The 14,919-nt window shown below is 41.7% G+C and overlaps 1 protein-coding gene across 15 annotated transcripts in view; it reads left to right on the forward strand.

The window, feature by feature from the left end:
- Nucleotides 1–14,919, forward strand: part of Ralgapa2 (Ral GTPase activating protein catalytic subunit alpha 2) — a 256,314-nt gene that overhangs the window by 93,723 nt on the left and 147,672 nt on the right. For 10 of the 15 annotated variants that reach the window (XR_010047469.1, XR_010047470.1, XR_010047468.1 and 7 more), the window contains exons 16-20: nucleotides 904–1,068; nucleotides 3,898–4,038; nucleotides 10,829–10,963; nucleotides 11,531–11,719; nucleotides 12,166–12,263. Coding sequence is in view for 11 of the 15 variants with exons in the window: in XM_063248624.1 (XP_063104694.1) it covers nucleotides 904–1,068; nucleotides 3,898–4,038; nucleotides 10,829–10,963; nucleotides 11,531–11,719; nucleotides 12,166–12,263 (728 nt within the window). In the remaining 4 variants the exon portion in view is untranslated. Of the gene's footprint in view, nucleotides 1–903; nucleotides 1,069–3,897; nucleotides 4,039–10,828; nucleotides 11,720–12,165; nucleotides 12,264–14,919 lie in introns of those variants that run through there. The other 5 variants (XM_063248625.1, XM_063248621.1, XM_063248620.1 and 2 more) reach the window with 5 other exon arrangements.

Here is a 14,919-nt window from a genome sequence, read left to right on the forward strand (position 1 = left end):
ACCGATGTCACACACTCATACACACGTGCACACACTCATCACCCTGCAATATTCTCTCCCCTCCTCCATGTAAACACACTTTTCACAGTGGCACAGAATAAATTATTTAAATAGTGATCATAATACGTGTTTCTAATTTGGATTGTTTGCTCCTAAAGTAGGATTTAAATATTCATTATGGAAACACTTGCTTTCCAAGTGATAGACAGTGACAGCAGCAAACCCAGGCTGAGAGACTGGCTGTGAAAGCAGGCTGCAGGTGGCACCTCTGGTCATCCTGTCTGAGCCCAAGCCCATGTCTCTAATTCTCTGCCCTCCTGTATTTTGGGTTCTTGACCTCTCTGAAATAATTGATCAGAATAATGTGACAGCCAGAGAAGGTCAGTTTCTGATTGCAATGCTGTATTGTTTTTGGAGTTTTTCTAAAATAAAGTGTTGTATTATTTATAAATTTTCATTATGTTGCTGCTTTGACCACATCTCTATTATGCTTATGGTCAGATTTCTGTGGGGATCTGTGAAGGAGACTTTGAGTTGGGGTCTCCAGGATGCAATACTGTTCTAACATTAGGCTCTCTGAGGTTTTGGTTTATAATAGCAGTTTTGGAAGTGTCCTGAGAACAGTCATGTAACTTCATTTGACTTCATTCTCTTGTGTTGAGAAAGGGTTATTAACGTATTCTTTTGTATTCTGAAGTGAATATGGTGAAGGTGCAGATTATTCGGTGACAAGGACTTTCAGGTTGCCAGCCTGTCACTGATGTCCTGAACTGTGGTGTAGGGAAGTTTTCCTCATCAGAAATGGGGTCTGCTTTTGTCTGTCATCCCGTGTGCTCCCTTGCTGAGCATGCAGGAAAGGTGATGAATTCAGCTTTCAGACTGTTTTCACGTCTTCTCCATCAGGCTGTGTTCTGGAGTCTCAGAAAGTGACCACTGTGGGGAGATCCTTTTCTCTTAGCTGGCGGAGCCACCCGGATGTGACCGAGCCCATGCGGTTCCGGAGTGCTACCACATCTGGGGCCCCTGGGGTGGAGAAGGCCAGAAACAATGTCCGGCAAAAGGCAACTGGTAAGTGATAATTCAGATCAGTCTGAGAAAGCTGGCTGTTAGCTAAAAGCATCTTACAGGAATAAAATGTTTTAAAATTCTACTCAGAATTTAGATGAAACATTTCTCCATCCTGGCTTTTTGTTCTAGTTGCTTTTCAGATCTCAGCTCTTGATATTTAATCCTCTAAACTTTCCATTGTGGAAAACACCTTGAGATGTTAACAATGAGTGAGACAGTTGTATAAGAAATAGAGGGCTGTTTTTGAAGAAACTAGATTCCTAATGCGCCATTAGTCACATTATTGTCATCGTTAAACCAGTCACAATCTCAAAAGAGCGTGTAACCATTCTAGCAAAGAAAAAGGAGGATACACTCACTTTTCAGGGCTGGATAGAGACATTTTTGCTTTTTGCTTCTTTGGAAAATTGAGTTTTTTGTTCCTGTGATGGATGTTATCTTTGCAACCTGTTCAAATTAACAAGAACTTGACCAAGAATTAGCTGATTTTACTGCTTCACTGAGTTTTACTCATAAATGAAAAGTCTTTTAAAGATCTTATCCAGTGCTTAATGAGAACAAAGTTTTCTTCTCTGCAGTGGCTTGAGACTGCAGCTTATGTTTAAAACAACTACATCTCAGTTTCCGGTAGTTGTTCCCAGCAATAATACCATGCAATTGTAACTGCCTTTCAGCATGTTGACTTCAGAAAATCATAAGGCTTTCTGACCATAAAACAAAGATTCAAGCTTACCATATTTTACAATGCTTTATTAAAAGCTTAATAGAGATAGTGTAGAATCCTGGTTTTTTTTTTGTCTTTTTTGTCTTTTTCCTTTTTATCGGGATTTAGCTGAGCTAAATCCCCAGCCCCTCCTGTTGGAGTTTTTAATGAAAATGTACTTAACCCAAAGACCTCATGATTCTTGCCAGAGTGTTTGGTGGTAATTACCACCCTGCATACCTGTAATGCCTGTTCTGTGTCTTCTTGCTTTCCTTCCTACTACTTCTAAGGAGAGAGCTCATTCCTGGTACCAGGCAGTCTTTGAGGATGTTCATTCCCCAATTTCCTCTATCATTTCCTGTATCATTCCAGTTCCTTTGTTCTATCACTGGATCCTTCAGAAGGAAATTAGAAGTTTTTGACAAAAGTTACCACCTTGTCTGAGTGACCAACTTTCCCCATCTCAGGCCACTCTTGGATCACAATGACAGTAAAAGTGCCAATGCAAACACTTTTTGTGTTTTATCCTCACATGTTTGCAACAGCAGATTACTGTACACTGAGTGCTGCATGTGCTATTCCTTGCTAATATGACCTCTGAAGATGTTGCACCCCATTCTCACAGAAGCTGGTATGGGTGGTGGTAGAGGCACCAGTGTTTTAAAAGTGCTCAGCACTGTTCAGCCAGCCAGGTCTCACCACTTAGTGCTCCTAGCAGATGAAACACTGTTACAGTCAGGTCAAGGCTTTTGGGGAATATATGCTTACACACCATAAGCCAGGCCTGGAGCAGTGAATTGTATTTTTTTTTAAACTGGAAACATAACCTTTGAGAGATAATGAATATGAAACCTAAAATATAAACTATGCAGTTGCAGAGTAGAGAAATAACCGTGAATTTAACTGAGAGATCATTGGAATACAACTATAGAGGCTTGGCAAGCAGCTGTAAAGGAAAGTCCTATTCCTGGGTATGAGTGATGGTCAGAATTTAGATGTCTAAAGTTTGCGAGTGACTAGAGCACATCTTAATTTCCACATGAAGCACTCCATATTTTATAGAAGAAGAATCATTTGATTTCTATCAGGAAAACTTTAGAGCAGTTCTTAAATGAAAGTCTCTGACATATGGAGAAGTGTGCAGATCTCGTAGGAAATTTGAAGTGAGCCAGTTTGGCATTTTTATGACACTCATCATTTCCATGCATGGCTGATACTGTGGTTACTCTGTGGTTTGTCCTGTGACTGGGGATTCTAATAGGCAAAGGGAGTTGGCAATAAAGTAAAAAGTTCGCCTAGCTTTGTGCCACTGTTACTTGTAGTTCATTTCATTTCATGTTAATAATAGAAGTCTATAAAAATAATACAACAAATAAACCTTTATATGTATAAGGATAAAATAGATTTTATAGATTGTGGTTTTACGTATATGTATATGATACGTACTTTTTCCTCTGTTCATGCATTTGCTCAAATGTTTCTTTTACTAGTAGCATAGTAGAATAGTAGCATAGTAGAAAATACTATGAAATTGGTATCAAGAAAACACATTTAATAAGCATGAAACATAGTACAAAATGTTTTATGGAGATTTTTAGCCTTGTTTTCATGTACTGCATCTTTTAATGTTCAATGTAGCTGTCAGGTGTTCTTGAGCTTTTAGAATATCTTAATTTACAAAAGATTTGCTTTTGAATACAGTCATCTCTCAGCAAACCAGTTTCTGAATTATTTCTTATGGAAGAATTTTCATCTCAGGCATATTTTTCTTCTCACTGTGGCGTTTTTGTGACCCTCAGTGAGTAAAAGGGATTGTAATGTCTGTCTGAGTAAACAGCCCAAATGTAACTCTGATGCAGACTAGAAAAAAGGAAAAGCCTAGTGCAGAGGGCACTAGACTAGAATGGACTCCTTGGGACTGTCCACTGCTGTCTCAGAGTGACTGGCTGAAAGTTGGCTGTATTTACATAACCTGATACTAAATGCTATACTCTATACTGACTATCTTTAAGGTTTACCACAGCCTCCTTTAAATGTGTACGGGGAGCCCAGAAATAGAATAATAAAAAAGCAGTGAAAGGTCTTGATATGCTTCTGACATGATGTCACTTTATTTCTCCCGGAAGCTAAGCGCAGCCAGTCTATCAGCAACTGTGTCCACCTCTCTGAGGCTTTGCCTGCTGCTAAAAGTGTTCCACTCCTGCTCCACACCGTGAGCGCTCTCTTACCTGGTCTCTCTTACTCCTCTTGCTCCCACAGGCTGTCAGGTACTGTAATGCCACCTTGTGTGTCCCCTCCTGCCCCCGGGCTTCTTCATGTCCTCTGGGCCTTCCTTCCTCTGTCGCTGTTCCCACATCTCACACGCTGCCTGTCTTCATGCTGCGTTAGCTCAGTGGATATTGCTAACTGTGTTTTATGTGGTGAGATGTGTAGTAGGTGTTAGATGGTCAACAGAAGCTTCTAGAACCTGCTGCCCTTTGGGAATAGAAGGCTGTAGGTGTTAGATGGTCAACAGAAGCTTCTGGAACCTGCTGCTCTTTGAGAATAGAAGGCTGTTCTAGGCCCATGGGTTTTAATAGTGGAAATGTGATGCTGTCTTGGAGAGCGTGCCTACAGAAAGGGATTCTTACAAAAAACGTTACAAACATTAGGAGCATGTCAGTATTATAATGCTTGCTGTGTCTTCCAAAAAAAATTAAAATTCTGGATAATTATGAAGATAAGACTTGTTATAGATAACAAATCATAACTGTATATAAAGTGACTAGTTTATGCAGATCATAGTGATAATAAACATGAGTAAAAAAATGGTAATAAGTGCTACTTTCCAAGACAAATATATGATCTCCTTGAAATTTAGCCAGCTCATACTAAAATTAGTCAGGTACAATTTACACATTGTTTTTTTTTTTTTTTTAAGATGTTATAGCATATGGTACAGCAGGGTGAATATAGTTTACGGTAATGATTGCATATCTCAAAATAGTTAGAAGAGAGGGTTTTGAATGGATTCATGATAAAGCTGTGATAAAAGTCTAAAGTGATACATATGCTAATTACCCATATGATTACTATCCAGTATATATATGAATCAAGACAACACATTGTATATCATACATATGTAGTTATTACAATAGTTTATTTTAAAAAATGATGTTACAGTACCAAAACAATTTTTGACCTAGTTACTGCAAAGGAAGAATTCACTTTTCTACAGTCAGTCATTACATCTGTGTCTAGATATTTTGCAGTGATTCTAAGATAGACTAAATGTTTATTATTAAAGAAGGAAAATTTTTTTTGCCATTTGTAACTTCAGAAATCTGACACATTAGTATTTTTTTAATGTTGGAGGTAATAGAATTGTGGCTTTCTGTGGCACTAAATTATGTTACACTGTGGTTTGGCAAAACAAAATTAAAGCATAAATCCTGATGGGTATGTCAAACACTGTTATTTAATTTATAGAATATGAGGAAAGAAGTTATTTGGATTGAAACAGAGAACTTAGTTTCTTAGAAGACTTTACGAAACACTGGAAGGATAAAACAGCAGGATTGGTACATGGAGAAACAGTCACCATCGGTTAAATTACTGATTAGCATTAATTGCTTGATTGTTTGGTTTTGAAAAAGTTCTGCTCATTTGAGATGATTAGTAAAATATTTTAAATAATTTTGCCCCCTATTTGGTTGATACATACCCAAAAAGATTTTTCTTGATGAAAAACTTTGTTGCATAGTGTATTTTATTTCCATAAAGTTTTTTTTTTACTAGTTTTTCTGGAATGTTTTTTCACAAAAATTTCTTCCTTTTATTAATAGATTCATTTTGGAAATTTTGTTCTCATATAGCTTTGTGTTTTATGTACTCAGATTCTGGTTCCTGTACGTGTTTACATGGTTCCAACAGAAATCAAATATATTAGAACAGTGGCTCTTGACTGGGGCCAAGTTGGGGCAGTGTCTGGAGGTGTTTTTGGTGGTTACCCTGGTTTTCAGTGGGTGGAAGCTATGGGCACTGCAAAATGCCCTGCAGTGCCCAGGCCAGCCTGCAGCGAGGCAGCAGCAGGGAACCGGGCAACAGCACGAAATGGAGCTGGCCCAGCTGGGTCTAATTCTCCTCCTTTGTGGTCCCTGTTCCAGGTGTGAACAGAGAGTGGAGGGACGTGGCACAGTAACTTGGAGACCAGTCTGCTGCTCTGGTTCCTCAGATGGCTGCAGCAGCGAGTTTCTTCCTAGTCTTGTGCCAGATGCTCTCTGTTACAGAGAATAGGGTGCCATTGTCCTCTGTGACTGTCCTGTTAGGAGACCAACCCATGTGCAGCATGCAGCAGCCCCGTCAGTGCGTACACCCTGCCCTGCTTGGCACTGTGGAGGGTTACGTTTGTGCTGCAGTCGCTCCACTTGAGTGCATCCTGCTAGCCTCTCGCTGATAACATGCAGATAAATCGTGCTGTCAGTAACCTGGACTCAGTTTCCTGCCTTCCCATAGGGCTGTATCTCTAGCCCTTTTTTATTTCTTATATTTGAGACAAAGTCTCTTTTAAGTTAACATTTTCCAGCGGTTGGGCTCCAACCAGTGATCATCCTGCCCCAGCTTCCCAGTGTGTTGGCATTACAGATAGGCACCACACCCAACACTTCAAATTTTCCTTTCTGGCCACAAGTTTATTACCATCTCCATGCATGGTAATTTTATTTTCACTTAGTGTTTCATGTTTTTATTTCTAATCTATGTTAGTAATCACCCACCAAAATTGTTTTAGTTATATAAGCAAGAAAGACAGATTGCCCTACAGACACTGTGATGTGTCATTCTGACCCTTTGGCAGCAGCAGAACTTGGGGAGTTATCTGTATTAGGGGAGAGGAACTGTTTGTATTTTGGGAGACTGGAAGCCATATGTTTCCATTAATGTGAATAACTGTGTTACACACGCACACACATGCACAGCCCTAGGAGGTGGTCTGGGAGTTGTTCCTTTGTGGGAACACTTCTAGCTGTTCGCAGTTTCAGCCACCTTTCAGTCGGGGCATCAGTCCACTGCCTTCACAGGCTGTGAGGACGGCAGGTTCTGTTGGTTGTTGGGGTGCATTGTGAAAGTAGCAGAGTACCAGCTACCTTCCCTCCTAGAGAGGCTTCAGGTCCCAGTGGGGAGCCCTGCCTTGCTGGCTCCGCACCTTGCTCCGGGCTCTGCGAAGGTGCTCTCTGGCAGGACTGGAGCTGCCTGGCCCTGGGAAGCCGTCATCTCGGGGAAGCCTCAAGATGCTGAGTGGCTGCACATCTATTGTGCTTTGAAGCCTGAACTGGTTTCGTGTGTGATGTTGAAAAGTTGGGAAATTATACTCTTAGTCTTGCTTTTGCAACCTTGTACCAAGGGTAATTGGAACACGAATTTAGGTTGTTGAAGAATGAACTTTATTCTATTTAATAAGATTGATTAAGGAAGCCTTAAGGGTGAGTGAAATTGCTTTGAAAAACATGTTTGGGGAAAAAAGTAACTGATGAGCTTACACACTTAGCCTAACTGTGCAGACTTTTCTGTCAGTGGGAAGAGGGAGCAAGGTCATCCTTATTTGATCATTGTTTAGCTCTTTCACATGGAGCTTTAGGAAGCAGTGGTTTAGTAATAGTATTGTATCATCTATGCCATCAAGAAATGAGAAAGTTAGTGCTTTAAAGTTTGGGGTTATTAGTTGAGTGAGGCTTTTGAGGAATGAATTGGTGACTGAATTAGAGTTCATCTCTTTGAAGTGGGTCAAACAGGAATTGTGTAATGTCCGGGACAGGCAATGAGTCAGGTCCAAGCTTCAGCCTGCTGTTATTATATGACTTAGATCGCTGCTTTTCTGCTGTGACTCTCAGGGAATCTTGTGTATTGACATTTGATTGCACTAGGGAACAGGATAGAGGCTGCTCTTCATTAGCAAATAAGGTGCCAGCAGAGGGAGCCCAAGCACTGTCACAGAGGGACCTTGTCAGAGTACCTGTCACTAGTTTGTCCCTTTATGTAAGCCAAATATTGAGTGCATAGTTGGTGTAAAGACAGAAAAAGGCCTAGAAGTGTACGCTTACAAGTTGGGTATAAGTTTATGCTAAATTCTCTCTTTCCCAACATCTTTAGCTCAGGGCCTTATTACACAGCAGTGCACCCAGCACTAGGGCACCCCCTCCCACCCAGGCACTGTTGGCCCCCCACTTTACTTATCATAAGGCCAAGGGGTTCCATCTGGAGTCCCTCCTGACACTCTTACTGCACAAGCCCTAAATGTGCACGAGGCCTGCCTGATGGGGAGGGGCCAATGGCTGGGGCAGGCTCTTTCCATCTACTATGCTGAGGCCCCGGTACTGCAACCATCCTCAGTCTTATCAGAGGGTGATGCTCTGCGTCTGTGGACAGATATAGCCTGTGTTGGTCCCACTTGTATTTGTTTTGCTCAGGGGCCTGGAACTAACATCCACCAGTTTGGGCATCAAGCTGAAGAAACTAAAACCCTCTCGTCCTACTACCATGAAAGGGGCTACTGGCTACTTAGTCGCCTTTCAGAAGGTTGGGAAGCTCTTCAGCTCCCACTGCTGATTATGGATTGGCAAATATCTTTTCCCAGAGGGTGGAAGTGTCTGTGTAAGCAGAGTTAGTAGTGGAAGAAGACGATGGGAGGGGGGCTTCTTGCAGGAGACTGGAGAAAGGGCCTGCCCTGGACGTGGGCATACACGTCAGCTTCCCTGTGGCTGTGGGAGGGAAAGCACGCAGACCTCGGGGAAGTGGGGGGCTCGTGAGCCTGTCACTTCCTGCCACCTCACCTCCCATTCACTTCTACCAGCAGCTGTATTCAGACTGTGCTCTGAATCAGGAACATCCACAGATTTCCTGATTTTCAGATCTTGTAACCTCTCCAGGGTACTATAAAATAGAACTTTTGTTTTGATAGAAAAAAATATAACAGTAATCCTTCATGAAAATCCTGTGTGTTAACTTCAGAATCACCCTACAGGGGCTGGGGATGTAACTCAGCAGCACAAGCATCTGCCTGGCAAGCACAAGGTCCTGAGTTCAATTCCTAGTACCAAAAAAAAAAAAAAAAAAGAAAAGAAAAAAAGAATCATCCTATGTATAATTTCTTGTTCAGGAGACCCCTGGCTTTGGCACCCAGTCCAGGTTAAGCTCACTGCCTGTTGGCAGTGAGTCTCCATTTTCAGGGACGAGTGGACAACACAGTGGGTAAGAGGACGTGGGCCGAATCTGATTAGCCTCTGCTTAGAGGAACTGAAGTTTTCATCTGCCATCCCAGGCCATTGGATGGCTGAGGCAGAAAGATCACAAGTTTGAGCTCAGCCCAGGCAATTTAGTCTTTTTACTTTAGTCTCAAAGCAAAAAAGAAAAAAGATAACAATGATAATGATAAATGATAACGATAAAGGGCTGGGGATATAGTATAAAGGCCCTGGGTTTAATTTCTGGTATCACTTTGTAGGCCTGGAAGCAACTTTGTGCCTCCAGTTTTTGGAAAACATGCCATTATCATGATTAGATAGTGCAGAGTTCGTGGTGACATCCGTGAGTGTGGTGCCAGGAAGGTGCAGAGTGGCAGGGCCTTCTCATGGGTCCTGTGGTAAGGCCTAGAGGAAGATGTCAGAGGGGCCCCCAGCAGGGATAAGGGCTAGGGCTGCAGCCAGCATCAGGGACAGAACAGCAGGAGGGGGAGCACAGGTAGGCCCGTCAGGACCTGAGAAGAGAGTGCCTGGGGTCGTGGCCAGAAACCAGGAAAGGCTGTGTGCCCTGCGGCAGCCACTCGGGGCTTCCAGAGCAAGGATGCACCTTCATTTTAGAGACCTCTTGGAGGGCCTTGTAGAGAAGAGATGTGAGGGTGGCAAAAAAAAGGGCGAAAGGGAACAGGATAGAGGCACTAGGAAACAGGATAGAGGCTGCTCTTCATTAGCAAATAAGGTGCCATTGGCCCCTCCCCTCCAGGCAGGCCTCCTGCACGTTTAGGGCTTGTGCAGTAAGAGTGTCAGGAGGGACTCCAGATGGAACCCCTTGGCCTTATGATAAGTAAAGTGGGGGGCCAACAGTGCCTGGGTGGGAGGGGTGCCCTGATGCTGGGTGCACTGCTGTGTAATAAGGCCCTGAGCTAAAGATGTTGGGAAAGAGAGAAAAAATGGCACTAGGGAACAGGATAGAGGCTGCTCTATCCTGGTAAACTGCAAACTCACAGTGAGAGCATGTCTTTGCAGTATGTCCAGTATCACACAGTTTTTTTACATTGGTGAACTGCAAAAATTAGCTGGACTGGAGGTGACGCAGTCCTGCAGCTGTGACGCTAGAGAGGGTGACATGACGGTTCCAAGCTTCGACAGACTGAGGTGCACTGTATACCTGAGGACCCACCGAGGAAGGAGCTTTTCTCTGGGAGCATAGTCAGCATCTTACAGTAGTCCTGACTCATCTTTGGTTGTCTTATTTTGTATTTATACTGATTCTCTAAAAAATCCAGTGGCTCATTTTCAAACTTTAATGATTAATTCAGCATTTCAGTTGGTGCTAAGTACAAGCCATTAAGGAGCAGTTTGCTTTGGATAGTTGTGCCTGTCCACTAAAGGGAAGAATGCAGTTAAAATTCCTGTTATGTCATCTTTGTGTGTGTGTGTGTGTGTGTGTGTGTGTGTTAGCATGTGTGCTCTCCTCACATGTAAATTACCCTTTCTATTTCCTGGATCCTTGGATCTTTCTTTCCTTCTTAGGCCTAACATTTCAAATGATTTGCAGCTTCAACCATTTACTATATGTATGTATGTATGTATTTATTTATTTTTGCCTTTCTTCCTCCCTCCCCATTCACTTTGGAAAAATGAAGGCTTAATAGAATTTAAAAATAAAATGTGTTCTTAGAGTAGAATATTCGTATTAACATGTAGGAAACTTATGATGTAAGTGAACATTATATTATTCTAAGAAGGTACCTGAAACTTAGTGTTTCTGATCAGTTGTTTAAAGTGGTGAAAGTTTCTCAAGGTCTTGGAGAACAACCCATGTGTGTTGTGTTCCTGCTCACAGAAGTGGAGGAGAATCCGCAGCTGGAGAGCACCCCTGTGGCAGACCCGGGCCTGCTTCCCACGGGGCAGCAGCAGGTCCTCCGGAGCAGCAGCATGTCTGACGTCCCTGAGCCGAGGGCCCCTGATGCGTCTCAGGGTACCGGGGTCTTCACTTGCTAGGGCTGAGCTGTGGGACTGGGGCTGGAGATGAGATTGCTCTCTACAATGTTTATTCTGCATGGGTTTATTTCAAGGGAATTATTTTTTAATGTGGCTACAAGGATGTGATTATTAGCAATGAAACATTTTCATTATTTAGTATATAAGTTATCTAAATTGTGTGTACATACACGTGTCCTTTTCCTTCAAGTCTGTGGTGATTGAGGACTAGAAGGGAGCTGGGTGGCTGACATAAGGGAGTCAGAGAATGTTCCTGGCAAGGTCAGGAGGAGCAGCAGACAAGGCAGAAGACAGGAAGGCAGTTTGTGGGAAGGAGGGAAAGGCTGTGGGCAGAGCCTGAGGCATTGAGGAGGAGAGTAGAAAGTGGACCACATTTGTGGAAAAGTTCACCAAGAACTTGCAGACTCTGCTGAGCATGAAAAGAATCACTGTTACTCTTAGTGGGGCACAGGGATTGCACTTAGGGCACTGTACATGCGAGGCAAGAGCTCTGCCACCTAGATACATCCCTAGGCCTTGTTATTGTTTTATTTTCTGTTTTAAGACAGAGACTCGCTAAGTTGCCCAAGCTGGCCTTGGAACTTTCGATCCTCCTGCCTCAGCCACCCATGTAGCTGGGATTACAGGCATGCGCCACAGCACCAGGCCAAAACAAACACAGCTTTTAATAGCATTCACAGCTTCTGCAACAACTTTGAGCAACAACAGAGTTTGGAAAGCCAAGAGGCAGATGGTAAATAGTGAGCAAATAGTGCATTTCACAGTGAGAGCATGTCTTTGCAGTATGTCCAGTATCACACATATTTACTGTCCCCTTTCAGTGTCATGAGTAATCAAGAAACAAGCCTACCTTTTTATTGCCAGGTTGTCTCGTGTTTCTTAATATTAAGGTCGGTTATGTTGGTCTATCAACAGGACAGTGAGGTTTTCTTAGAAATCTTCTTGCAATAAGAAAATGCAATAAAAAGTCACCTGAAAGAATGTATTACCTGAAAGATTTTCTGCTCTTTGTATAAAATGATGATGATGATGATGATGGTAATGGTGTTAGTGATGATGGTTATTATTATTATGGCAGGGGCTTTAGCTCAGTGGTGGGGCTATATTTATATACATTTGTTTTTGTATTTATACCTTATGACACATTACTTCTGTCAATTTTTCCCCCTGAATATCTAGATCAAAAGGTAGAAACTGCACAGAACTTGACTTCTTCAGACCCCAAGCCTAGTCAAGACAGTAAAGGCCAGGTGAAGAGAGAACATGAAGGAATAACAGTAAGATTTTTTTTTTAACATTATCCATTTGTCATTAAATGTAAACAGTTTACTGCACAATAAATGAATTTACTGGTGGCAGTAACATTTAAAAATTTTCTTTCTCCATTTGAAAGGATTATAGGCTTGTAAGTTTTATTTACTTTTCATGTAAAATTATAGTCAGGCTGTAAACATTAAAAATTAACAGTAAGTAGCATTTATTTCTTGGTGTAAACATAGCTCTTTTACCTGTTCAAGCTGGTTTCCTTGCCTGTAAAGCTTGCTTTTCAGATTTCCCACTCCTGACTTTGATGGAGATAATAGCTTCCACTGGGTATGAGTTACCAGATAAGTGGACATTGCAGAGATCTTGTGTTACTTTTGTAAAAAAGAAAAAAAAATTTAAAAACAAACAAATTGTAGTTGTTTCTTAGATACAAAAGAAAAAAATAAAAAGGCCATTTCACTTATGCAAATAATCCCTATTTATTCATGTGATTAAAATGTATTATACATTTATAGACACTTAATGTTACATAAGGATATGAAAGAAAAAGGGAAAGCCTCTTCCTAGTCCTCCCTGTTTGAAAGAACCAACATGGTTTATTTCTTTATGTTTATAAAGGCATATACCAGTTCCCTGCGTGTATTCTGTTTTTCAACAGTGAAATAATACCTGCAGACTTGTCACCCAGCTTAAAAGCCAGAATATTTCCCATGTCATTTCTTTGGCCTCTAGGTTCCTTCCTTGTCCCCTCCCCCAGGGCCCCCTCCCCCACTGGCATTACCTTGGCCATGTGTGTGCCTGTTCCTTGTTTTACCCTAGACTTTGTGATTTCTGCATCTCCAAACAATATGTTCTGTTCCTTCTTCTTTTGGACTTTTTAGGAACGTATTCTCTGCTGGCACTGGGTGTTCTGTCCCTGTGATGTGTCCACACCCATGCCATATGGTAGTAACTCATCACGTTTTCTCCAGTGTGTGATATGCCACTATGAATACATGCATTCCATTTCTCTTTTCATTCTTTTGTGGATGGGCAGATTTATGTGTCTCAAGATACAAATGTCTAAGGTTTTCTCTAGGATGGCTGCCTAGGAATGGGAACTAATTGTATGATTTACTAAAATCATACAATAAAAATATGTTCTTCCTTGCAGGATGTCATCTATTTTCCAAAGTGGTTGTTGTGTTTACATTTCTGCTAGTGATTTATAGGGTTCCCATTCATCCACATTCTTACCAACACTTTCTGACAGCAGTTTTTTAATTTGTATGGCTCAAGTAAGTGAAAATAGAGTATCCTTTCTCAGACTACTAAGAAGGCATAGTATCAGTCCATGCTGACTGGCTGTGTGTGTTCACCTGTGGAATATCTACTGATGCAGTTTGTTGTTTACCTGCTGATCCATCTTTGCTTTTTAATTTGTTCTAGGTCTTTGTGGTCTGAATGTTGATCCTGATCCTGCCTTAATTATGTTTGTAGAAAACATTTTCCAAAGCATAGCTTATATTTTCATTCTTTCTATGATGTCTTTTGATGAACAGAAATTCTTCATTTTTATATTCCGTATTAACATTTTTGTAGTTAGAGTCTTATAGAATTTTAAAAAAATCTCAACTACACAGCAATAACAGTATACCTTAAATTTATTCTATAAACATTTCCATTTTGCTTTACACTTTAAGTCTTTCATCTACCTGGAACTGATTCTTGTTTATGGAGGGAAGTAGGAATCCAATCTCATTTTCCCCCATAAGTCACTGTTTGTCCCAGGTCTTCTTTATGGAAATCATTTTTCTTTTGTTGATCCTCTTCTCTCTCGTGTGTGCTATTCTGTGATGTGTAAGCCTCCATTTTGGTACTTCCGCCTTGATTCATTGGTAATTGCCTCCCTGGACAGAGCCTTTACTACCACAGGTCTCCTGCTTCTTCTCCCTTCCAACCCCTTCTGATGGAATCTTTTTTCCTATCGCCTTTTGTCTCTCACTGATGCTAACAGGAAGTCTCTGTCCACCACTTTAGGTGTTCCTTGCTGCTCTTGTCCTTACCTTTCAGGTCACACCACCTACTTAGTGGCAGGTCCCTTTCAGTTTACCCATTTGCCCTTTTGGGTATGTTCTGCGTGCCACTAGCCTATGGATGTGTCTGCCACTGGAAATATCTCTGGCAAAGTTTCTTCAAAATTTTTTGCCACTTTTTAAATTTTCTCTTGCTTTCCTTTTTGCTTCAAAGTTCAAGTTCATTATTTTCAAATATATCTTGTAATTTCTATTCTCTTGTGAGTCTCATCTTTTATTTCTTTAAAATGTTTACAATTTGTGGCTCTAAATTTACCTATCTGAAATCCTAGGCCACCACCTCTGGCATTTGCTGTTTCTGACTCTGACACCTGCTTCTTGGAGTTCAGTGGTCTCTGTGAGCTCCTAGCTGTGGGACCCTACTCTGCAGAACACCTGGGGGAGTTGGGCAGGTTCACTAGCATAGTGCCTGCGTTTGTGTCTCCTGGGAGGCAGGGAATCTCGCTCCCTGGGTGCTTTTGCCACCAGCAGTGGTAATACAGGATTTCCCCTGTGATAGCTCTAGTTCCTTGCCCTGCTTTCTGATGACTTCTAAAGGGCTGAGCCTCAGTGTACAACCAAAGTTTCTATGTAGGATCTGGTTCTGTAGTTG

This window comes from Cavia porcellus, unplaced genomic scaffold (genome assembly GCF_034190915.1).
Source record: "Cavia porcellus strain 051 isolate PalLab524CR breed Dunkin Hartley unplaced genomic scaffold, mCavPor4.1 scaffold_5, whole genome shotgun sequence".
In the NCBI taxonomy this organism is placed as follows: Eukaryota; Metazoa; Chordata; class Mammalia; order Rodentia; family Caviidae; genus Cavia; species Cavia porcellus.